The following is a 24061-nucleotide window of genomic DNA, read 5'->3' as shown; positions in this document are numbered from 1 at the left end:
AATGAAGGAAAGGAAAGCCAAAACCAGTCAAGAATTCCATCAATTCAAGTTTTGGTTCCCCACATTCAAGTCCAGAGGTTTCCACACCACTGTCAACGGGGACTGAGATCTCTGGAGGTCACAGATGCAAGAAAGGCATCTTCTCCTTTGGAAACTAGCTTAAATGATTTGATAGCCTGAACTACAATTTCCCCTGGGACAATTTTTTTTTAAATGTTATTTATTTATCTGTCAGAAAGAGAAGAGAGAGAGAGGGAGTGCACAAGCAGAGGGAGTGGCAGGCAGAGGGAGAAGCAGGCTCCCTGCTGAGCAAGGGAGCCCAATGTGGGATTCCATCTCAGGAACCTGGGATTAAGATCTGAGCCAAAGGCAGATGCTTAACCAACTGAGCTACCCCGGCGTCCCTCCCTGGGACATTTATAAAAGCCTTTTTATCCAAGGCAACATAAACTCAAAGGCTATGGAAGTTAAAAACTGCAAGCAAAATGTAGGGAATGTGATAACTCAATCTGATTGGAGATAAAACATAAAGAGCTCCTGCTTCCTGATCGCCCACGGCTGAAAACTGTGTCCATCTGATGTGGTCACCAAACATCTTCCTAGGAAACTAAACTTGGAGAAGCTGCTGATCCATGCAACTCTTTCATCATCAAAAAGTAACCCCCAGAAATCAAGGCAGAGTTCTGAATGGGCATAGTCTCTACTTACTATGTACAAACAATGAAAAGTTAGAGAACCTGTCAAACTTTTGAAAATGAAAGGATTTTAATGTCCTCATCTGGAGTCATGACATTGGAGTTATCCTGAAACTGAACTTTTACCAGCTTTTAGAAGAATTTTTTTTCAACTCTTCATTTTCTGAGCCAAAAGATTAATGAAATCATAGCCACAAAACAGGATGGGCCTGCTACCAAGAAACAGCAAGCTTCTTGCACTGAATTCAATAGAACATTCATGAGAAGAAGAGATGGTCTCAAACAACTTAGTACCAAACCATAGAGTTTTCCAACCTCTTGAGTCCATCTCCATTGAGCAGAGATAAAGCAGAAGGAAACCTGACAGCAGCCCAGAACCCTGGGTTCCCATTTGGTCAGACTGAGGCAAAAAGCTGCCACAGTCCATGTCTCTTCGCTGCAAGGCCACGCTCAGATGCTGGGGCGGTAGAAGTTCTGTGCCCAAACTGCTTTAGCAAAGGAAGAAGGACAACTGGAGTGGCACAGGTGAGAGCTGTGATTTTGTGCTTTAAAGAAATGGCCCCAGAAACACATTATGTGGAAGGATTAAATATCAACAAAATAGGACAGGAAATCAGACACATTGACAAGCTACAAAGTTATGCCCTAGCCTTTGAGTCAAGACCCAAACCCCACCTCCCCAGATGAAAGGTAACTGTACCAATAATGAAAATAATGAATCCATGGGCACTTCAAACCTGTCAAGCACTCAAAATTCAACTGCAGTCAAAGTCAGCAAGTAGCCCTCTAAGTTTGCTTAAGAAGAGGCTCCTTCTTCCAAGCCTTCAGGTGAGAAAGACAGGAATGGAGAAACACGGTTTCAAACAAGTTTGCCAGGAATATCAGCAGTGGTTACTGGTCAGTACAGCCTGCGGCCCTGAATCCAAACAAGGAGATGGACTATCAGCAAGACAGTTACCAGAAGAATGTTCCTCAAATTAGAATCCCCCAACAGTCCCAAATTTTGGGGTCTTACAAGCCACTTCCTCCCCGCAGCAATGCCAATGAGAATGTATTGTTCCTGTTATCTTGCTAACACTACTTCTGCCCAGGAGACATGGATTCCAAATTCTGTAACTGTATTAGATTCAGAAAAAGAGAGCACTGAGGAGCTTGACCCCCCAAGACCCCCCAAACACACCATGTCCGAGAGTAAGATCAAACACGTGCGAGAAAGGGAAGATCCTGAAGATAAAACCCAGAACACATAGAGGATTGCTAAGTCAGTTTCTCTCTGGCTAACTGTAGGCTATTTCAGAGGGGCTACTGTTGTAGCCCCAAATTTACATTTTGGATTTTGAACTTTTTTAAAGTCAGGAGGGGAGGAGACGACCTAAAATCTGCTCAGCTGATCGTGCCCCGCCCTCCCCTAGTAGCCCACCAACCATAAAACCACCAGGTGCAAGCTTCAGTTTCAGGGAAACTCAATTTATTTGTAGCAATTGTTTCTGATGCAAGGGCTAAAGTAGGCATTTCCAATAGAAAATATACGGTAAGAAAAATTAAAAGTTGATCATTTCTTTGGACTTCCGTGCTCTGCTGCAATGGAAGCTTACTGCCAATCCTGCCCCAGCCACATAGCTTCCCAGCACCGGAAGTGACAACTGCGGTAGTCTCGCAGTCGCTTGGGTCATAAACCCTGACACCGTCCCTCAGTCATACGCCTCCCATATTCCCTTAGCGCATCCAGTTCGCTCCACTCTGTTAAACCTAGAATCACGCCACTGTCATGTCCGCTGCTACCCTGAGAACGGAGCCATCGCCAGCTCGCACGTGCGTTACTATAGTAACCGACCCGTCTCCCACCCTCGCTTCTGACTCAGGCCCCCACCAAGGCCAGAGAGAGCAAGAGCCTTCCAAAACACAAGTCAGAGCATATCATTCCTCTGCTTGAAACCCTCTAAGAGCCTCGCACCACCTGATCTCTTTCTCAGTTACGGGAACCTCTTGTTTCTGGAACATTTCAGGCACACTTCTGCCTCGGGGGCTTCACACTTGCTGTTTGCTTTGCCTGGAACAATCCTCTCTCCTGACACGCACATGACTCACATTCTCCAAGTATTTGCTCGAATGTAGCTGCTCGGTGCGGCCTGTTTTTCAACTGCAAACTCCCACCTCCCCAGCATTCGCTCTGTTCAGCATTATTTCTCACCACAGAATTTACCCCCTACTGATATTGGTTTTTTTTACTTATCTGTTGAATGTCTTGCTTTCAAAATGTAAAGTACCTGAAGGTGGTAATTTTTCAGTTTTGTTTCCTGCTGTATCCCTAGCTCCTAAAACACTCAAATATTCGATGAATGAGCAAACAGGCCAAAGAGCCGATGTGAAATAGCTCATAGACTGCGATGTCTTCACTCAAGAGAGTAATAAAGGCGATGAGTAAGGGCATCCCAAACGAGCAACGGCACAGAGTCCCAGCGGATGATGACATCAAGAGCCAACTGAATCCTCTTACAGGTGAAACTCTCTTCTACAGAAACTGTAGCCCTGGGATCAGGGGATTTCAGATGGGTCCCTGGTAGGTACGAGCAAAGTGAAAACGATCTGCCCAAGTCTGTCCAGAGTGCTTTGACGTTTACGTTTAGACTACGGATGCTGGTCACATTCAAACATTCATGAGGCTTCCAAAAACATATTGCAGGAGAAAAAAATACATATAAAAATAAAATTATAAAAAGCTCTTCATTAAAATAGTAGTTTAAATAAATCCTCTGTCAGTACCACCCAGAGGCAGTGAGAGGCTCTAGAGAGGAGAGCTTAGAGCTTGTTACGTGATTACATGAGAACACGTGACCCCGTCTTCACGACACCGCCGTGAGAACCCCTTCCAGACGCAGCTCATCGCGCGGGCGGGAAAAGCGACTGATGGAAGATTATTCTATGTCTCGAGTTCTCGTTCTATTTGCCCTTTTTCATCTTGGCTGTCTTCTCCTTTCTTTTTTTCACATGCTTTGGAATTTTGTTTTTTCTTTTCTCTCTCTGGGCTTCCTTGACCATCTTTTTTCTTTCCTGTAAAACAAAACAAAATAAAAAAAGAAAGGAACCTGCAGATTTCACTCAAGAGTATTCATTTTACTATTACAACTAAGTAAGAAGATATATGTGAAAGGATAAAAGTGAGTATAACAGGAAAGATGAAAATAATTAGGATGGGGCGGTACAGTTTGGTTCCAGATTTGTCTCTAGGGTTTCTTAATAGAAATTTGAAGAGTGCCCAACAGAAATATCTGGGAGGACTATTAAAGTTTGCAGCTGTTTCTTCACAAGCTTCATATTCTAATAGAAATAAAGGTTGGAAAGAGACAAAGTATTTGCAATAGACATAGAGAGAAAATGTGAGCATTAACTTGGGTATGTCTCTCAGAAGTTTTAGGGACCAGAACACTGTAGGGTTTAAAGGCTTAAGCTAAGAATGAACAGGAACATTTAGACAGCAATCACGTATCATTCGTCTCATGCCGATGGCTAAGAGTGGAATCAGTCTTTTAGATTCTAGAAATACCGGCTTAGTTGCAAATCCCCTGCGAAATAGCCGTTCAGTATTTCACTACGAGACAACTCCAACAACATCAGTTGTGTTTCAAGTGAATGACAATCATTCCTAATCAATGAATTCAGTGTGTCCTCTCTCAATGAATTCAGTGCCCGGGGAGCTCCTAACAGAAGCCCAATCTCCACACGATGTGACCTCCAAAGGCAAAGCTCACACGTAGAAACTAGCACTACAACTACAAGTACTTACTGATCAATAATGTTTCCAGCCATTACAATCTACTAATCTAATCATCTAATCTTGAGCACAGATATTAAAACTGGCTTTGCTGCTATGCTGAAAAACAAGAGAAATTCCATCCTCGGCTCACCTTTTTATCAACTTCGGTGTCAACATTGGGTTTCCTGGAGCAGGCCTGGTCTTCCTGCTCTTCAGCCTCTGTGTCAGAACACTCAGAGCTTCTAGCATCTTCTGAATCGGAACAAGCCTCTCCCTTAGCCTGATTGTCTAGAAGGGCGGGGACCTTGAAAATATTACAAAACCACGTTACTCTAAACCACTATTGTCCAAAGCGTTAATGCTAAAATTCAGATTTTTCAGCCTTCCAGTTATACGGTGAACAACCACAACCTGTACTAAACATCGAGAACAACAGACTCGACATCAAAGAGGAAGCGAGGAAGCGGCACATCGAGTGAGGCTCCAGAACACACCCAGATGAAGGAACCAGGGCTTCACGGGGTGACCCAGATCACCGACAGAACTGAGCTGCGGTTTGGAAGGATGAAAAATACAGACAGAAGTGAAGAAATAAAGATTTATTTGGATAACTTCACAGCTGTTTTCCTATGAACTGAATTTCAAGCAACACTTACTATTAATCTAATCGAGAAGGAAAACAATATTTAAATAAGAGAAATTTGTGCTTTTTCTCCCCGAGGAAGTTTAGCAGTTTTTAAACGAGCAGGAACCATTTTTTAAAAAACAGATTTTCCTTTTATAAGAAAAAATGATCTTTAAAAGGCAATTGTACAGAAAGGTTTTCTAGTCAGTTTTCACAAAACCTTCATGGGCTGGAATTCAAGGCAGGACCACCCCATAGCACTTACTAGATGTAACACATACCGAACGTGTGAGTTTTCCTAATTCAATTCTTCCAAAAACAAAGACACGGTACATTTTTGAAAAGCAAACTATGATCCTTCATATTTAAGCCTTTAATTAAGAATATTAAAATAGGGGGCGCCTGGGTGGCTCAGTGGGTTAAAGCCTCTGCCTTTGGCTCAGGTCATGATCCCAGGTTCCTAGGATCAAGCCCCACATCGGGCTCTCTGCTCCACGGGGAGCCTGCTTCTCCCTCCCCCTTTGCCTGCTTCTCTGCCTACTTGTGATCTCTCTCTGTGAAATAAATAAATAAAATCTTAAAAACAAAAAAAGAATATTAAAATAGGTTCGCCTGGGTGGCTGAGTCAGTTCAATGTCTGCCTCTTGATCGCAGCTCAGGTTTTGATCTCAGATGAGTTCGAGCCCCACAATGGGCTCCATGTTGGGTATGGAGACTTTCTTTAAAAGATTTTATTTATTTACTTGGGAGAGAGAGAGTGAGACAGTGAGGGGGAGAGAGAAAGAGAATGAGTATAAGCAGAGGAAGGGTGAAGGGAGGGGCAGAGGCAGAGGGAGAAGCTGGCTCCCTGCTGAGCAGGGAACTCAACTTAGGACTTGATTCCAGGACCCTAGGATCATGACTTGAGCCGAAGGCAGATGCTTAACCAACTGAACCACCCAGGCGCCCCACATGGAGCCTATTTAAAAACAAAACAAAACATTAAAATAAGCAAAAAGTGCCTTTATTTTTGCTTATATTAGTTAATCCACACAATTCTAAAAATGTAAAGAAAAACAAGATTGTTTCAAGAAAAAACACTACAGGAATCCAGAACTGTAAGACTGCTAAACCCGTGAGAATGGTCTGCAACAGGTTTTATACTAGTAGGAGACCAGATTCCCTTGTTGTTGTTAACTGTGAAAACCTCAAGAAACACCTGGTTATCATTAAACATTCCATAAATAAAGACCAGGATATAAAAAGTATCAATGCCTCAGCAACAAAAACAGAACAATTGAGAGACAGAAATAAACCACAAATTCCTATAATTCACTTTTATAGTTAAGGAAAAAAGTGAACACAGGGCAGCTGGGCGGCTCAGTGGGTTAAGGCTCTGCCTTCGGCTCAGGTCATAATCTCAAGGTCCTGGTATCGAGGCCCGCATTGGGCTCTCTGCTCAGCAGGGAGCCTGCTTCCCCCGCCCCATCTGCCTGCCTCTCTGCCTACTTGTGATTTCTCTCTCTGTCAAATAAATAAATAAAATCTTAAAAAAAAAAAAGTGAACACAAATACAGCATTTCTGAAAATGCCCATAAACTTCGAAAGTATCTATAATAGTAATACTATTGTTAGTTTAATTCTAGCATGCAGTAGCTTTTATATGCTTCCAGAGAGTATTTGTGTAAATGAGGAGCAACACAAGTTCTTATACCTTCTGAACTCCAGACAGATCTTTCTTCAATCCTGTAACCGTCTGGTACAGAATCTTAAAACAGGAAAGACAAAAAGAAGAATCAACATAAAGCTAGACAGTGAAAAACACACATTGCAATATTACAAGTGAACACTCGGGGCTCATAATCTTCTGTGATTATTAAAAGGTGCTTAAATTTATCCCCTGGCTAACACAGCAAGTTCACAGTGTGGTGTATCATTCTTGCCCACCAAGCATATAGGCATGAGCAACGGCCCACAGCCCACACACAGCCTGACGGGTTTTTACAAATGAACGTCTGCAACCAATTTTATAATAGAAAATTCTAACTTTGATTCTCAATTAAACGGAATGAATGTATTCTCCTCCCCCAAATAACTCCATTCTTCTCTCAGTATTCGGAATCATGAAAAGCTGTATTCAATTATTATTAAAGGATTTTTAATTTCAACAATTTTTGGAGAAAATTTTTTTCTTATCTTATAATGACCTATATAATAGCCTCAATTTTGCTTCTTAGCCTGCAAAGTCTAAAATATTTACTATCTGGCCTTTCCACAGGAAGAAATTTTGCAAACCTTAAAATATGTATGTTAATGGACCTAGTGTAATAATTATTTACAGCCCAGACTTTACACAGATCTTCCATTTTCTGCAAATATAGTCTGTTGGACTCAAATGTGCCATTTTCTTTCACAAATACCAGTGAATTCCCTTTACATCCAATGTGCACAGAGGATCTATTAATGCAAAGGGAAACAGCCATCTCAGTAGACCAAAAGCCAAGATTCAAGATGGCAGGTGTGGGATAGGAACTTCCTCTATAAATCTGCTTAAAGATAAATCTACGTACAAACCAAGCTACTCACATTGTCTTGTTGGGCATTCATGGCCATGTCCTCCTCCTTCAATTTCATCATGATATCCATATCCCTTTCATAATTCTTTACTTCATTCAAGGTTCTAGGAATATATGCTCGCTTAAACACCTAACAGAGAAAAGGAAAATCAAAATGGTTATTTACACGCCTCTCTCATTCCCTGAGCATCCCATCCCCACCCCGTCAGAGCAGTCCGTCACCATCTATAGCACTGATTCTCAGCCAGGCTCTCTGCACACAGGGGCGTTGCTGTGTGGCATCCCAAAAGGACTTTGTTACTAATAATGAAACTGAAATGAAATGATTTGAAGTGCCCTCTTTCCCCTCGTGTGCATTCCCAAAAGCTTTTGAGTGGGAAAGAAAGGAATGGAGCTGCAGTTAGCAAGTACTGCTCTGGCCATGCCTTACAAAGGAACATGTTCTTACGTGGAAATCTCACCTACTATAGTGAAAATTCACAAGTGCTGATAAATACAGGGTACCTTATATTCATCCATCACACTAACAGTCTGAGAACTTTTGATAAAAAGTCCACTATAGGGGCACCTGGGTGGCACAGTTGGTTGAAAGATGGACTCCTGGCTTCAGATAAGGTGTCCTGAGATCGAGCCCCATGTCGGGCTCTGTGCTTAGTGTGCAGTCTGCTTGATGTTCTGTCTCCCTCTCCCTTGCCCCTCCCAATTGTTCTCTCCCTCTCTCAAACAAATAAATAAATCTCTAAAAAATACCCTGATCCCCAAGATTAAAATAATTTTCTTTTTCACCACACATAAATATTTAAAGTCTACAATGGTACCAAAATCAACATTTAAATCATTTAAAAATTCACATTTGTGTATGGAAATGGGCTTTTCCTTCTTGAATCATGTTTCAATGGGTTCTTTAAAAATGTTCTCTATCTCGGGATGCCTGGGTGGCTCAGTTGGTTGGACGACTGCCTTCGGCTCGGGTCATGATCCTGGAGTCCCGGGATCGAGTCCCGCATCGGGCTCCCAGCTCCATGGGGAGTCTGCTTCTCTCTCTGACCTTCTCCTCGCTCATGATCTCTCTCACTGTCTCTCTCTCAAGTAAATAAATAAAATCTTTAAAAAAAAAAAAAAAAATGTTCTCTATCTGAAGCGTGATATGCCCTAATTTCAAATTACACTGCAAAGCTATAATAAGGGACACCTGGGTGGCGCAGTCAGTCAAACGTCTGCCTTCAGCTTCGGTCGTGATCCCAGGGTCCTGGGGTCAAGTCCCCCATCGGGAGCCCTGCTCAGCAAGGAGCCTGCTTATCCCTCTGCCTGTCGCCCCTTCCAACTCCCCTGCTTGTACTCTTGTGCGCTCGCTCTCTCTCTCTCTCTCTCTCTCCCTCTTGCTCACTATTTGGTAATCTGCTGGCTCTCTGGTAAATAAATAAATAAAATATATTTTTTTAAAAAGTTGTAATAATTGGGGGGCGCCTGGGTGGCTCAGTGGGTTAGGCCGCTGCCTTCGGCTCAGGTCATGATCTCAGGGTCCTGGGATCGAGTCCCGCGTCGGGCTCTCTGCTCAGCAGGGAGCCTGCTTCCCTCTCTCTCTCTCTGCCTGCCTCTCCGACTACTTGTGATTTCTCTCTGTCAAATAAATAAATAAAATCTAATAAATAAATAAATAAATAAATAAACAAATAAATAAATAAATAAAAAGTTGTGATGATTGAAACAGCACATAGCACTAGCACAAAAACAGACATGTAGATCAATGGAACAGAATAAAGAGCCCAGAAATAAGCCCATGCATATATGGTCAATAAATTTACAACAAGGGGATACGAACATGTAACGGGAAAGGACAGTCTCTTCAGTAAATGGTATTGGGAAAACTGGACTGCCACGTGCAAAAGAGTGAAACTGGACGACTATCTTACAAACAAAAATAAACTCACAAAAGAGCAAAAACCTAAATGTAAGATCTAAGACTTTAAAATTTCTAAAAGAAAACAAAGAAAGTAAATTTAAACACAGTCTTAGTAGTATTTTTTTGGACCTTTCTCCTCAGACAAGGGCAACAAAAGCAAAAATAAGCAAACAGGGCTACATCAAACTAAAAACCTTTTCACAGCAAATCAAACCATCCACAAAATGAAAAGACAAACTACCAAGTGGGAGAAGATAATTTGCAAATGATGTATCTGATAGGGAGTTAATATCCAAAAGATATAAGGAACTCAAAAACCTCACCACCAAAAAAATAAATCGATAAATAAATGATATAAAAATGGGCAGAGGACCCAAACAGAGATTTTCCCAGAGACATACAGATGGCCAACACACCCATGAAAACATGCTCAGCCTCACTGTAGAGATACAGATCTAAAGCACAATGAGAGATCACCTCACACCAGTCAGAATGGCTATTATCAAAAAGAAGTAAGTGCTGGCAAAAATGTAGAGAAAAGAGAACGCCCACTCACTGCTGGAGGGAATGCAAAATGGTATAGCCACTATGGGAAACCTTACAGAGGTTCCTCAAAATATTAAAAATACAACTACCACAATATTCAGCAATTCTATTTCTGGGTGTTTATCCAGAGAAAACAAAAACACTAATTCGAAGAGATACATGCACCCCTATGTTCACTGCAGTATTATTTACAATAGCCAAAGTAACGAAGAGCCCATTAATAAAGAAAATGTGTGTATACACACACACACACACACACACAAAAAAAAAACATTACTCAGTCTTAAAGATGAGTGAAATCTTGCCATTTGTGACAACATGGATGGACCTCAAGGTTATTATGTTTAGTGAAATAAGACCAAGAAAGACAAATATCATGTGATTTCACTTATATGTGGACTCTTTAAAAAAAAAAAACAAATGAACAAACAAAACAGAAACAGGCTCAGAAAAAGAGAACTGGTGGGTGCCAGACGGGGAGAGGACGGAGGAATGAGAAGGAGGTCAAGAGTAGAAACTTCTATGTCCTGGGACAGAGATGAAATCAGCAAGAGTGACAGATCGTCTCTAGCCATCTTCCCTTGGAAGCAAGAGCAACAACTGTGCTATTTAGTATATATGACTTGTGAATTTTCAGTCTCTGAGTTACAGTTACTCTATTTTAACTATTTTACTTTAAACTGATCACTACTTTTTATACAAATGTGTAAACATATGATTGTCCTTATGTTTTGTTTTATAAAAAATACAATTTAATTAAAAAAAAAAGAGTATAAACCTCTAGGTTTAAGATAAATAAATCACAGGTATTTAAAACACAGCACAGGGAATATAGTCAGTAACATTATAATAATATATATGGTGGTATCTAGACTACTCAGTAATGTACAGAAACGCCGAATCACCGTGCTGCACATCTGAAAGTGATACAATACCATGCGTGAACTATTCTTCAAACAAATAAGTAAAGGTCTCCGTCTAGGACAATGTGCTAATAGGCTGCTGAGTGGAATGATGTAATGAAATGTAATTTATCCAATTTGGTTCAGTTCAATTATGTACAAGGAAATAGTCTCATCATCTGAAAACTGCTTCTCTCTTAAAAATCAAGTTCATGACCTAGCATGTCCTTCAAAAACAAAAACTCAAAAGCATTTCCTGCGACTGTGGATAGATAATCCACCTTACCTCTTCATCCACATGCTCTTGGCTGGACCGTTCTTCCTTGGTCCTTTGAGATGCTATTTCCATGGCCTTGGAAAGAAATCAAAAGTTACATTCCTTTATATTCGACCTACAGAAGATGCATCCATTTCTGCGTTTTAGGATAAACCTGCTCTCATCTTTCTCAGTTTCACCTCTCACTTCTGAGAAAAAGGACTCCGAGGCCTGGGAATGGCTCTCTCTGTCAGACCTCACCAAACAGGCTGCTCTCAGCTCGGAGGTAACAGCGTAAACCAAACTATTTAGCCCTGGGGAATCCCTACCCCTTTCCTCAAGAGTGAAACTGCCTAATTTTCTTTTTCAAGATTTTATTTATTTGAGAGAGAGTGCAGGGGGAGGGGCAAAGGAAAAGGGAGATGCAGATGCAGATGCCCTGCTGGGCAGGGACCCCGGGACCGACACCTCAGCCAAACGGAGATGCTCAACTGACTGAGCCACCCAGGCGCTCCTAATTTTTTTTTTTTTTTTTTTTAAAGAAGTCTCCATACCCCGTGCAGGGGGTTGAATTCAAGACCCTACTTTTCCTAATTTTTAAATGATTAGCAAAAATATTTACTAAAAAACAGCTGAGACCCAAAGAATGGAAGAACCACCCTTTAATTCTGTAGCAGTCAATGAAGGGAATCAAAGAGGAAAAGTGGACTGTCCTCTAGTTTCGAGCATGTGTGTCTAACGCTGCAGGAAAATAAAATGCCAGAGGAATCTCTTTGAGCAGTGGCTGCAGCTAAGGTGACAAAGATTCTATGAGAGTCTCTGGTCTTGGAAAACTGGAGATTTGTTCTCTACTTGGAATACATAGAAAAAAAGAATTGTACTAGGGTTTTTGGTTTTTTCATTCAGACACTAAAATTAGTGCTAAAAAATTTAGGAATAAAAACGGTTATGTATTTATTCAATTAACACACATAATTGCTTAGTGAGTGCAAGGTACAGATTTGGTACTGGGTAATACAGGAATCAGCCTGCTGCCCCTTATGGGCTTGCAGTCTAGCAGAGGGTGACAACATTAAAAAGAACTTAATAACAAGAGTGCCAGGTGACTCAGTCTGTTAAGTGTCTAACTCTTGATCTCAGCTCATGTCTAATCTCAGGGTTGTGAGTTCAACCCCACGCAGTGGGGAGCCTACATAAAAAACAGAAAAAAAAAGTGGAAAAAAGGTAACTTAATGACAAGTGAGGCAGTTTGACCACTTCTACTACTTAATGACAAGTGAGGCAGTTTGACCTCTTCTACTATAGGCTCACAAGATCTGGGAAATACACCTGTAGAAACAATGATTTCTGCCTGATTTCTCCCTGAGAAAGTTCTGTGAATAGAGCTCTAATGTGGCCAACAAGCAGGTGAAAAGATGCTCAACGTCACTCATCACCAAGGAAATGCAAATCAAAGCTATGATACTCCACACCTCTCACCCGTGAGGACAGCTACTCCAAGAAAAGACCAACACAGGGCACCTGGGTGGCTCAGTGGGTTAAGCCTCTGCTTTCAGCTCGGGTCATGGTCTCAGGGTCTTGGGATCGAGCCCTGCATTGGACTCTCTGCTCAGTGGGGAGCTACTTCCCCCCCTTCTCTCTCTCTGCCTGCCTCTCTGCCTACTTGTGATCTCTCTCTCTGTCAAAAAAAAAAAAAAAAAAAATTTAAAAGAAAAAAGAAAGAGCAACACAAAAACAAAACCAGAACACGGTGAGGATGTATGTGAAGAAACTGGAACCATCTGCACAGTGTTGGGCTGGAATGTAAAATGGTTTCACTGCTAAGGAAGACAGAATGGCAGTTTATCAAAAAAAGTAGAACAGAATTACTAGCTAATGCAGCACCTGCACTTCTGGGTATCACCCAAAGGAACTGAAAGCACAGTCTTGAAGAGAGACTGGTGCACCCATGTTCACAGCTGCATTATTTGCAACACGCAAGGGGTTTCAGAAGCACCCCCAGTGTCCACTCGGACGGATGGGTGCACAGGTGTGGCTGTTCACCATGAATGAATCTTGAGGACACTATGCTAAGGGAAACAAGGAACCAGAAAAAGGAAACAAAACAGCATGATTCCACTTACGGGAGGTACTTAGAGTAGACAACCTCACAGGCGGAAAGTAGAAGGGGCTGGGGGCAGGGAGAAACGGGGAGTTAACGTTGACTGGGTACGGAGTTTGTATTTTACAAGATGGAGAAGTTCTCAGGATGGACAGTGATGATGGTGGCACAAGAGTGTGAATGTACATGATGCCATAGGACCATACACTTACACGTGGTTACAATGGTATGTTTTACACTATGTGCATTTCGCCACACTTGCAGAAGTTCTAGGATTCAAAAAGGCCTCTGAGAAACAAGGGAAAGACCAGAAGCCAAACAAGTTTCTCACTAAAGGTTCATGACCGTTGGTGGTCTATGTGACCTTGCCCAACGCTTCAAGTCAAGAAACCTGGCTTTCCCACTGGCTCTTCACTGTACTTCTCATTCCCTATGTGTGAAATCAAAAGAAGGTCTCAAGAAGCTGTTGAAATGAACATATGCTGAGCAGTTGGGAGTCCCTGGGAAGTGCCACGTGAGCACAAATTACTATTTCCTGTTCTTTCCTTTCCTCGCCCCATCTCACCTTTGAGAGGTAAGCATCCATGTTCTCATGTGTGATGGACGGATCTGTGACAAATTCAAAGAGTTCCCGCACCGTCATCACGGCAACACCGTGCTTCAGAAAGAAATCTGTTGGAAGGAAAATACAGTACAGCCTTAGGAGGGGAAAGATTATTATTCCAACTACTTTATGGAGAAACAAAGAGAGGAATAAAAATATACCATCTCCCGATCACAACTAACACCAAGGAAGTAGAAACAATCATCAAAAGTTATTATCAACAGTTATATGCCAATAAGCTACGCAACCTAGATGAAATGGATGCATTCCCAAAATTGAACCAGGAAGAAATTGACAACCTGAATAGACCAATATCTAGTAACGAGATTGAAGCAGTGATCAAAAACCTCCCAAAAAACAAGAGCCCAGGACCTGACAGATTCCCTGGGGAATTCTACCAAACTTTCAAAGAAGAAATAACACCTATTCTCCTGAAGCTGTTTCAAAAAATTGAAGCAGAAGGAAAACTTCCAGATTCTTTCTATGAAGCCAGCATTACCCTGATCCCCAAACCAGGCAAAGACCCTACCAAAAAGGAGAATTTCAGACCAATATCGCTGATGAATATGGATGCTAAGATTCTCAACATGATCCTAGCAAACAGGATCCAACAGCACATGACCAGGTGGGATTCATCCCTGGGCTACAAGGATGGTTCAACATTCGCAAATCAATCAATGTGATAGAACAAATTAATATGAGAAGAGAAAAGAACCACATGGTCCTCTCAATTGATGCAAAGAAAGCATTTGACAAAATCCAGCATCCGTTCCTGATTAAAACGCATCAAAGTATAGGGATAGAGGGAACATTCCTGAACTTCATCAAATCTATCTATGGAAGACCCACAGCAAATATTATCCTCAATGGGAAAAAGCTTGCAGCCTTCCCGTTGAGATCCCGTTGAGGATGCCCACTCTCACCACTCTTGTTCGACATAGTATTAGAAGTCGTAGCAACAGCAATCAGACAACAAAGAGAAATATAAGGTATCCAAATTGGCAATGAAGAAGTCAAACTCTCTCTCTTCGCAGATGACCTGATGCTTTATATGGAAAACCCAAAAGACTCCACCCCCAAACTACTAGAACTCATACAGCAATTCAGCAACGTGGCAGAATACAAAGTCAATGTACAGAAATCAGTGGCTTTCTTATACACTAACAATGAAAATACAGAAAGGGAAATTAGAGAATTGATTCCATTTACTATAGCACCAAGAACCATAAGATACCTGGGAATAAACCTAACCAAAGAGGTAAAGGATCTGTACTTGAGGAACTACAGAACACTCATGAAAGAAATTGAAGAAGACACAAAAAGATGAAAGACCATTCCATGCTCTTGGATCGGAAGAATAAACATTGTTAAAATGTCTATACTGCCTGGAGCAATCTATACTTTTAATGCCATTCCGATCAAAATTCCACCAGTATTCTTCAAAGAGCTGGAGCAAATAATCCAAAAATTTGTATGGAATCAGAAGAGACCCCGAATCGCTAAGGAAATGTTGAAAAACAAAAATAAAACAGGGGGCATCACGCTACCCGATTTCAAGCTTTACTACAAAGCTGTGATCACCAAGACAGCATGGTACTGGCATAAAAGAAGACACATAGACCAGTTGAACAGAGTAGAGAGCCCACATATGGACCCTCAACTCTATGGGCAAATAATCTTCGACAAAACAGGAAAAAATATACAGTGGAAAAAAGATAGTCTCTTCAATAAATGGTGCTGGGAAAACTGGGCAGCTATATGTAGAAGAATGAAACTCGACCATTCTCTTACACCGTACACAAAGATAAACTCAAAATGGATAAAGACCTCAGTGTGAGACAGGAATCCATCAGAATCCTAGAGGAGAACATAGGCAGTAATCTCTTCGATATCAGCCACAGCAACTTCTTTCAAGATATGTCTCCAAAGGCAAAGGAAACAAAAGCGAAAATGAACTTTTGGGACTTCATCAAAATCAAAAGCTTCTGCACAGCAAAGGAAAAAGTCAAGAAAACAAAGAGGCGACCCACAAAATGGGAGAAGATATTTGCAAATGACAGTACAGACAAAAGGTTGATATCCAGGATCTATAAAAAACTCCTCAAACTCAACACACACAAAATAGACAATCTATCCAAAAATGGGCAGAAGATGTGAACAGACACTTCTCCAATGAAGACATACAAATACAAAAAAAAGACATACAAAAGACATACTATCAGACACATGAAAAAATGTTCATCATCACTAGCCCTCAGGGAGATTCAAATTAAAACCACATTGAGATATCACCTTACACCAGTTAGGATGGCCAAAATTAACAAGACAGGAAACAACATGTGTTGGAGGGGATGTGGAGAAAGGGGAACCCTCTTACACTGTTGGTGGGAATGCAAGTTGGTGCAGCCTCTTTGGGGAACAGTGTGGAGATTCCTCAAGAAATTAAAAATCATGACCCTGCAATTGCACTCCTGGGTATTTACCCCAAAGATACAGATGGAGTGAAATGAAGGGCCATCTGTACCCCAATGTTTATAGCAGCAATGGCCACGGTCGCCAAACTGTGGAAAGAACCAAGATGCCCTTCAACGGACGAATGGATAAGGAAGATGTGGTCCATATACACTATGGAGTATTATGCCTCCATCAGAAAGGATGAATACCCAACTTTTGTAGCAACATGGACGGGACTGGAAGAGATTATGCTGAGTGAAGTAAGTCAAGCAGAGAGAGAGTCAATTATCATATGGTTTCACTTATTTGTGGAGCATAACAAATAGCATGGAGGACATGGGGAGTTAGAGAGGAGAAGGGAGTTGGGGGAAATTGGAAGGGGAGGTGAACCATGAGAGACTATGGACTCTGAAAAATAATCTGAGGATTTGAAGGGGCGGGGGGTGGGAGGTTGGGGTACCAGGTGGTGGGTATTATATAGGGCACGGACTGTATGGAGCACTGGGTATGGTGCAAAAATAATGAATACTGTTATGCTGAAAATAAATAAAAAATAAATTTAAAAAAAGTTAAAATATATGTATGTATATATACCATCTCCCAGCAAATGGTAGACGTACCACTACATGAAATGATTCAGTGCCATGATTTGGTATCAGCAGAACCAACAGACACAAACAACTTGGTAGGAAACTCCAATTTCCACTCACCGTTGACGTTGGCACAGTCCTTTCTTAAGAACTCCAAGGCATGTGGGTGGTCATGCTCTACGGACTGAGAAACGTCAATGATGTACACACCTCCGCTATGGTACCTGTGGGCCAGACACACAGGGACTTGGGATCGACTACTTTCCTGCATTTTATTGTTCAAAAAAATTCTATCTTAAGAGCAAAGGAAATAGTCAATAGAATGAACAAGGTGGGTAAGGGTAAGAGGCCACTCTGACTAGCAGGAGATGAAAACTGAAACAACTTCCAAAGTCCTGTAAATCTGTTAAGGATCAGACGGTCAGTTCTGTGACTAAGGCCACTGTAGGGCACAGAACACATCCTACACTATGACCATGTGAAAGCCAACTTGAAAACTCTAGAATTTAAAAATGACTTGTTGGGGGCGCCTGCGTGGCTCAGCCATTAAGTGTCCGCCTTTGGCTCAAGTCATGATCCCAGGGTCCTGGGATGGAGGGCCGGGTTGGGCTCCCTGCTCAGGTGGGAGTCTGCTTCTCCCTCTCCTCCCTGTTCGTGTTCTTCCTGTCTCTGTTTCTCTCTCAAATAAAAAAATCGAAAAATAAAATAAAAATGACTCCTTGCTTTGGACTTTATTTTCTTGAAGGCCATGAAGTGCTGTACAGGAGGTTCCTAGGGGACAAAACACACTCACAGCATGTTAAATTCACTGAGATCTGCGTGGACGAGTCTGGCATCTTGATACATTCTTCTCATATACTGGATGAGCTGTAGATATAACTCCCGAGCCTTGGATTCTGATAACTGGACATTTTTCAACAGTGGCGCTGGCCTTGAATACAAATAAAACAAACTAAGATAAAATGCCCCAGAACGAGTTTTCTTGCTTTGTACCACACATGGCTACATGGACTTCTTTTCAACAATTCATCACTGAACAACTATATCACTACAGATGTACCAATCCAAAAAGCTGTCGAGAAACAGGTGTTCTCCCAGCTTACTGTGGAAAACATTCCTCAAATTTGTTATTCTGAAGCATTCTGAGACTTAAAAAGGTAGAATAAATGAATAACTCTCTGCACGAGTACAGTGGAAAAGATTCACACACACACAAAAAAAAAAAAAATTCCAAGATGAAAGGAGCTATTTCAATGGGAAAGAGTCCTATATTGGAGAATTCAAAGCACTTAAAAATATACTTCTGAAAAAATTTTTTTTAAAAAAATACACCTCTGAGCATGTAATTCTTAGCCTTCTACGTACTCACATGTCATCTTTACCAATGAAGCCCATGACAAGAACATGACTTCTCAGCAGGATAGGTTCTGGGCATGGGATCTGCGCTGTGTTCAGCCTGTGGTATTCAAAGACAAAAGGACAAGGGAAAAGGTGACCCAGTATCCAAAACAAATGACAGCAGCCATAGCACACAAGATTAATACAGCTGTTAGGAAACAGCATCAACATGTCTCAACGGTGTTACTGCATTTCAGAAACTCGAAGATCCCAGAGATTTTGGGTAGCACCATGATGCACAACCAAGAATGACAAAACACTGGGAATTAACCTACATCTCATAACCTCTAAGGCTCAGCCCAATTCCAGAGATGTGAAACTGAATTGTGCATCCTGGAATTGGTTAACTACAGCAGATCTGTCTTCTGAGTTGATTAGCCTCAACAATGATTAAAAAAAACACTTGGATTCAGGGCACTTGGCTGGCTCAGATGGTAGAGTGAACACGAGACTCTTGATCCTGGGGTAGTGAGTTAGAGCCACACCCACGGTGGGTGTAGTTTACTTACAAAACAAAACAAAACAGTTGGATTCATACATAATAGCTAGCTGAACACAGGAAGATTTCAAAAGTACTTTCAAAACAAGTATTTAATACTAACATATCCAATGTATGTCATTAATGCACTGCAGATAAAACGCCAAAAAGGTATTTGAAAGAGGGGAAAAAAACTTCAAAAAATATTTTTTAAGATTTTATTTATTTATGACGGAGAGACACAGCAAGAGAAGGACACCAGCACAGGGGAGCTGGTGAGGGAGAAGCAGACTTCCTGCCGAGCAAGGAGTTCAATATGGGGCTCCATCCCAGGACGCTGGGATCACGACCTGAGTCACAGGCAGACAGCAAACAACGGAGCCACCAGGCACCCCAAAACTTCAATTTTTTGAGAAAACTTGGTCTCAGCTCGATAAGTTGCCCTCACCTGATATAAAAGTGTCAGCACAAAGAATGGATAAATATGTCCAAGACTGGACTGAAACCAGAAAAAGAAAACCATGACAGAGTTGAGGTCTTAACAAAACTGTCTAAAACTCCAATGCCTATAAAAAATGACACATCAGTCTCAAAACCCGACTGTGCATTTCCCTATTTAAAATCTTGCAACAGCCCCCTATCATCCTCAGTATAAATTTTAAATGCTTTCACATGGCTTCCAAGGAGCTTGGAATGACCCAGCCTTGCTAAATAAATGTAAATTTTTCCCAAAACAGAGTGGGAAAGTAATGGGTTCCCAAAACAGAGAAGACAAGGTAGTTCTTATTTGTCCAGGAATGTGCTGGATCTAACAGAAATGAACAGCACTCCAAGTACCCACTTTTGGACAGAACCACCCTGGGATTTGCCAGCAGGAAGGAGAGAGGGCCAGTATGGTTGCCGCAGCACAGCCACACACCTCCCCCCCGCCCCCATCCCCGACAGTCACCTGATTAAGTTCCTCATTTCTTTTTCTGCCCAGGTTTTCACCATTTTTCTGGGGTTTCCTTTACAATAGCCATGACGAAATCTTGAACGAGAAAAATATTTGTTATTCCAATCATTCCATTATTCCGGTCTGTATTCTAGGATGGAGAAATTAGGCCAACTAGAAAAAGAATCGGAGCTTACCTGAATTCCCCACTTACATACTTATCCCGATCTTTGAACACTAAAATAGAAGTTTTGTAAATTTTGATTGCTCTGCTCTCTCCATTTGCTGTGCTAGCGTGGTACACATTCGCCTATTTTGCATCAAAAACAAAAGGACATTTGTGTTAAATAGCTACACATGGCATTTCAATTTTTCACTCTATTTGATTCTATTCTCAAAAAAAAAAAAGTCAAGCGAACTGAAGTAACACATATGAGAAACACCATCTTCTAAAACATCGTCACCAAACGGTACAGTAAGTAGGGCTCTAATTTACGTATATAGTAAGATCCAATTTATGTACAAGAAGCCGTTCCAAACATTTTTGTATCTCAAGTAGGTGAAAAATATTTTAAGACACTCTTACATCTCATTTATAAATTGAGTTTTACTGAGAAGTGCTTCCCATAGGATGAGTTGCTAATTTAAAAATGCTGTGTCTTTCTCCATATCCAAGTGCAAAGGAAAAATGGGAAAGAGATTGGCTGACTCACAGAAACCAGATTAAGCCCCTGCCCCCATTAGTAACTATGCAATAAGGACTCGGGCCAGCAGGAATCAGACCATCTGCACTGACCCTGGCACCCCTGGACCCAGTGATCCAGTATTGTGACGGAGGTGAAAAGGCACAGTTGTGTGCCCAACTTCCTCCCCACCCATAAATATTAATAAAGCTGTTTCTGGAAAGAGTAAGCTATTCTGACTTGTGTGTTTTTTTTTCCTTTCCTTTACTTTTTAAAGGCACCATTTATGTAGCAAGTGCCTTAGTTCCTTTTGGAATCTGAAGTAAGAAAACTAACATGAAAACACTCAGGCATCCAAAGAAAAGCTCACTTCTTTTCCTGTGCTTATGCAGCCATTTATCTCAGATATGATTCCTCTAGTCAACATCTTGAATAATATCATTCGTGTTCTAGGATCCAACACCTAAAACATTGGAAAAAAAAGAAAAGTTCAGAGAGACAGTACCAAATATTTCTCACTCAAACAGGTGACCATTAATAATCTGAAGAGCTTAAGTACTAGGCCATCCTGGCTGACTCAATGAATATCAACTGTGGTGTTTTTATTCACTCAGAATTTTAGTAAATAAAATGCAACATAAGAGCCAGAGAGACAAGAGATGAACCAACAAGTTCAGTCACAGAAATTAAAGTCTACCAACCAAGTCAAAAGGAAGCGGAATTGACCGTAGACTGACATTAGCTAAGAGAATATAATACAAGTCACATAGCTAGGTTTACATTTTCTAGTAACATTATAAGGAGTAAAAAATAGCAGGTAAAATTTGTTTTATTTTATTTAATCCAATATATCTAAAACACTATCAATTTCAACATGCAATTGATATAAGAAGTTACCAGCGAGAGATTTAACACTGCATTTTTTACACCAAGCCTTCACAGTCCAGTGTGTTGACATGGATGGCACGTCTCACTTCAGACTAGCTACATCTCAAGTGCTCAGTGGCCACTGTCCCAGACATGCAATTTTAAATCAGGGGTCAGCAATGGGACTGGGAGGGAGACAAACCGTAAGTGACTCTTAATCTCACAAAACAAACTGAGGGTTGCTGGGGTGAGGGGGGTTGGGAAAGGGGGGTGGGGTTTTGGACATTGGGGAGGGTATGTGCTATGGTGAGTGCTGTGAAGTGTGTAAACCTGGCCTGTACCCCTGGGGATAAAAATTCATTATATGTTTACAAAATTTTTTTTTAATTTTTAAAAATTAAGAAAAAAAAGAAATCAGGGGTCAGCACCCTACAGCTCATGAGTCAAATGCAGGTCACAGCCTGTTTTTCTATAGCCTGAAGCTAGGAATGGCCCTTACATTTTAAAATAGTTGTTTAAGGAAAAAAAAAAAAAAATTGTGAGCCATAATGCTTAAAGTATTTATTTAACCCTTTAAAGAAGGAGTCTGCACACCTCTGCTACAGATGAGTAAATCAGGGAAAGGGTCCCCTTTGAAGTCAGCGCAATCAGTCTTGAGGCGGCTGCAGCAATGTTCTGACCCTTTCTATCACATTTTCACATCAAAAATCTGGGCAAATGCTAACATCCAATCACAATGTCTACATATGGGAAAACAAAGAAAATTCTTCTCCACTCTTGAATAGAAAGAATAAAAACAAGTGTAATTTCTAAACCAAGTAATGAATTTCTAATTGAAAATTACACACACACACACACACACACCCACTTTGTGGCAGATACCTATCCTTTGTGAAAGCTCAGAAAAATTCCTGCTGACCTTAAGACAAGACAAGAGATTCCGATCTTACAATGAATTCTGCTTCCCCACAGAAGAGGGAAGCACTGCATGATGGCCAGAGCGGGACATGACTCTAATTTATCTGTTAACAGTCCTATTATAAATAAAGCAAAATGTAGATTTCTAAACTCAAAAGTACAGGAAGGAGTAGTTTTAGATAACATCAGCATTAAGCAAGAAGGATGAATGCAAACTATAACCCAAGAGAAAAGTAATGCTCATTTAAAATGAGAGCCTGCAGGGCATTTGCGTGGCTCAGTCAGTTAAGCGTCTGCTTCTGCTCAGGTCGTTATCTCAGGGTCCTAGGATGGAGCCCCACATTGGGCTCCCTGACTAGCATGGGAATCTGCTTCTCCCTCTGCCTCTGCCCAGCTCATTCTCTGTCTCTCTCTCAAATAAATACAATCAGAAAAGAAAAGAAAAGGAAATGAAATGAAATAAAGTGAATAAAATAAAATAGAGAGCTTGCAGCACATTGAAATTTTACCTGTTCCACAGTTGCTCTGTCCGCCTTATCTTTGATGCGATACCTAAGCAAAACCAAAAATGTATATGTGACATTCAAAATTTAGAAGCCAAAATAAAGTTTCCAAATGTATCATTCCTTGAAATTCCTATATGGGTAGTTTCTTTAATAACAGATTTCATAATCTCATTGTAGTTTCATTGCTCAATGATGATTCCTTCATGTCCCCTTAATCATCAATTCAGTTCCCTACAGCAAAAGGAGCACATCTGCCTATTTCATTCATATTTCTGTCCATATTTCAGAAGGGTTAGATAAAAAGAACAGCTGGGATAAAGTGAACTACACTGCAAAAGAGAAAACACCAAGTCTATTAATAATTGCCCTTAAATCTTTAATGATTCTATTAATACAGATTAAAGTCATTGATACTGCCTTCTCTTTAGAGTTCCTTTCTACAAAGACACAAGGTTTTATCATCTTAAGATATTTCCTGGGTTCTACATTAAAATGCAAACTCTGGTTGGTTTCAGCTCATACACTTAGTGACTCTATTAGCACTCATCTAAACTCACAAAGATCCAAACAAACACTTCATGAAATAACAAGTGATTATGGCAGTTCTCAAAAAGTCTGTATCTTGGGGCGCTTCGGTGGCTTAGTCAGTTGAGTGTCGGACTCCTGGTTTCAGCTCAGGTCATGATTTCAGGGTTCTGAGATCGAACTTCCCCCTCCCCCCACCCTCCCCACCCTCTGCACTCGGCTGGGAGTCTGCTTGAGATTCTCTCTCTCCCTCTCCCTCTCCCCCTCCCTCCACTCCAGTGGGTGCGCACGCACTCTCTCTCAAAATAAATTTTTACAAAAAGAAAAGAAAAGCTGATTATCTCTTAGGTATAGCAATATAGCTCAGCATAGCAATAAACCAGAAGAATAAAACTGATTTTTAAGTTCAGTTCTTTTTTTTAAAAAAGATTTATTTTAGAGGGAGAAAGTGCACATGTACATGCACAGCCAAGCAGGGGGAGGGGCAGGGGAGAGAGACTCCGCAACCAGACTCCCACTGAACCCAATGAAGGGCTCAATCTCAAGACCCTGACATCACAACCTGTGCCAAAATTAAGAGTCGGACACTTAACTGAGTCACCCAAGTGCTCCTTAAATTTGGTTCCAACACTACTAGCTGTATAACCTTAAAATCACTTTTTACAATATATTGTCAATGCCTTAGAGCTACTACGATGGAGAAGTTAGCCAGATCTTAAACAACTGATTTTGAGAAGAATAAATAAAAACTGTTCTTAGATATATCA

The 24061-nt window shown here is 41.0% G+C and overlaps 1 protein-coding gene and 1 pseudogene across 1 annotated transcript in view; one reads left to right on the top strand and one right to left on the bottom strand.

Moving 5' to 3' along the window:
• Nucleotides 1–2552, top strand: part of LOC131834717 (small ribosomal subunit protein uS5-like) — a 59548-nt pseudogene extending 56996 nt beyond the window's left edge.
• Nucleotides 2553–3061: 509 nt separating this feature from the next.
• The window catches only part of RIOK1 (RIO kinase 1), a 28108-nt gene continuing 7108 nt past the window's right edge, over nucleotides 3062–24061 (bottom strand). Inside the window, exons 5-17 of the mRNA XM_059179209.1 lie at nucleotides 22773–22815; nucleotides 20849–20941; nucleotides 19993–20105; nucleotides 19811–19891; nucleotides 18355–18441; nucleotides 17779–17916; nucleotides 17106–17209; nucleotides 13903–14009; nucleotides 11267–11332; nucleotides 7640–7759; nucleotides 6768–6821; nucleotides 4601–4753; nucleotides 3062–3746 (exon numbers count right to left, since the gene is read on the bottom strand). Of these exons, the coding sequence (XP_059035192.1) occupies nucleotides 3636–3746; nucleotides 4601–4753; nucleotides 6768–6821; nucleotides 7640–7759; nucleotides 11267–11332; nucleotides 13903–14009; nucleotides 17106–17209; nucleotides 17779–17916; nucleotides 18355–18441; nucleotides 19811–19891; nucleotides 19993–20105; nucleotides 20849–20941; nucleotides 22773–22815 (1270 nt within the window). The 3' untranslated portion in view covers nucleotides 3062–3635. The remainder of the gene's footprint in view (nucleotides 3747–4600; nucleotides 4754–6767; nucleotides 6822–7639; nucleotides 7760–11266; nucleotides 11333–13902; nucleotides 14010–17105; nucleotides 17210–17778; nucleotides 17917–18354; nucleotides 18442–19810; nucleotides 19892–19992; nucleotides 20106–20848; nucleotides 20942–22772; nucleotides 22816–24061) is intronic.

The sequence above is a fragment of the Mustela lutreola genome, chromosome 6 (assembly GCF_030435805.1).
Source record: "Mustela lutreola isolate mMusLut2 chromosome 6, mMusLut2.pri, whole genome shotgun sequence".
NCBI classification, from domain to species: Eukaryota; Metazoa; Chordata; class Mammalia; order Carnivora; family Mustelidae; genus Mustela; species Mustela lutreola.
This window is presented reverse-complemented; position numbering and strand designations above follow the sequence as displayed.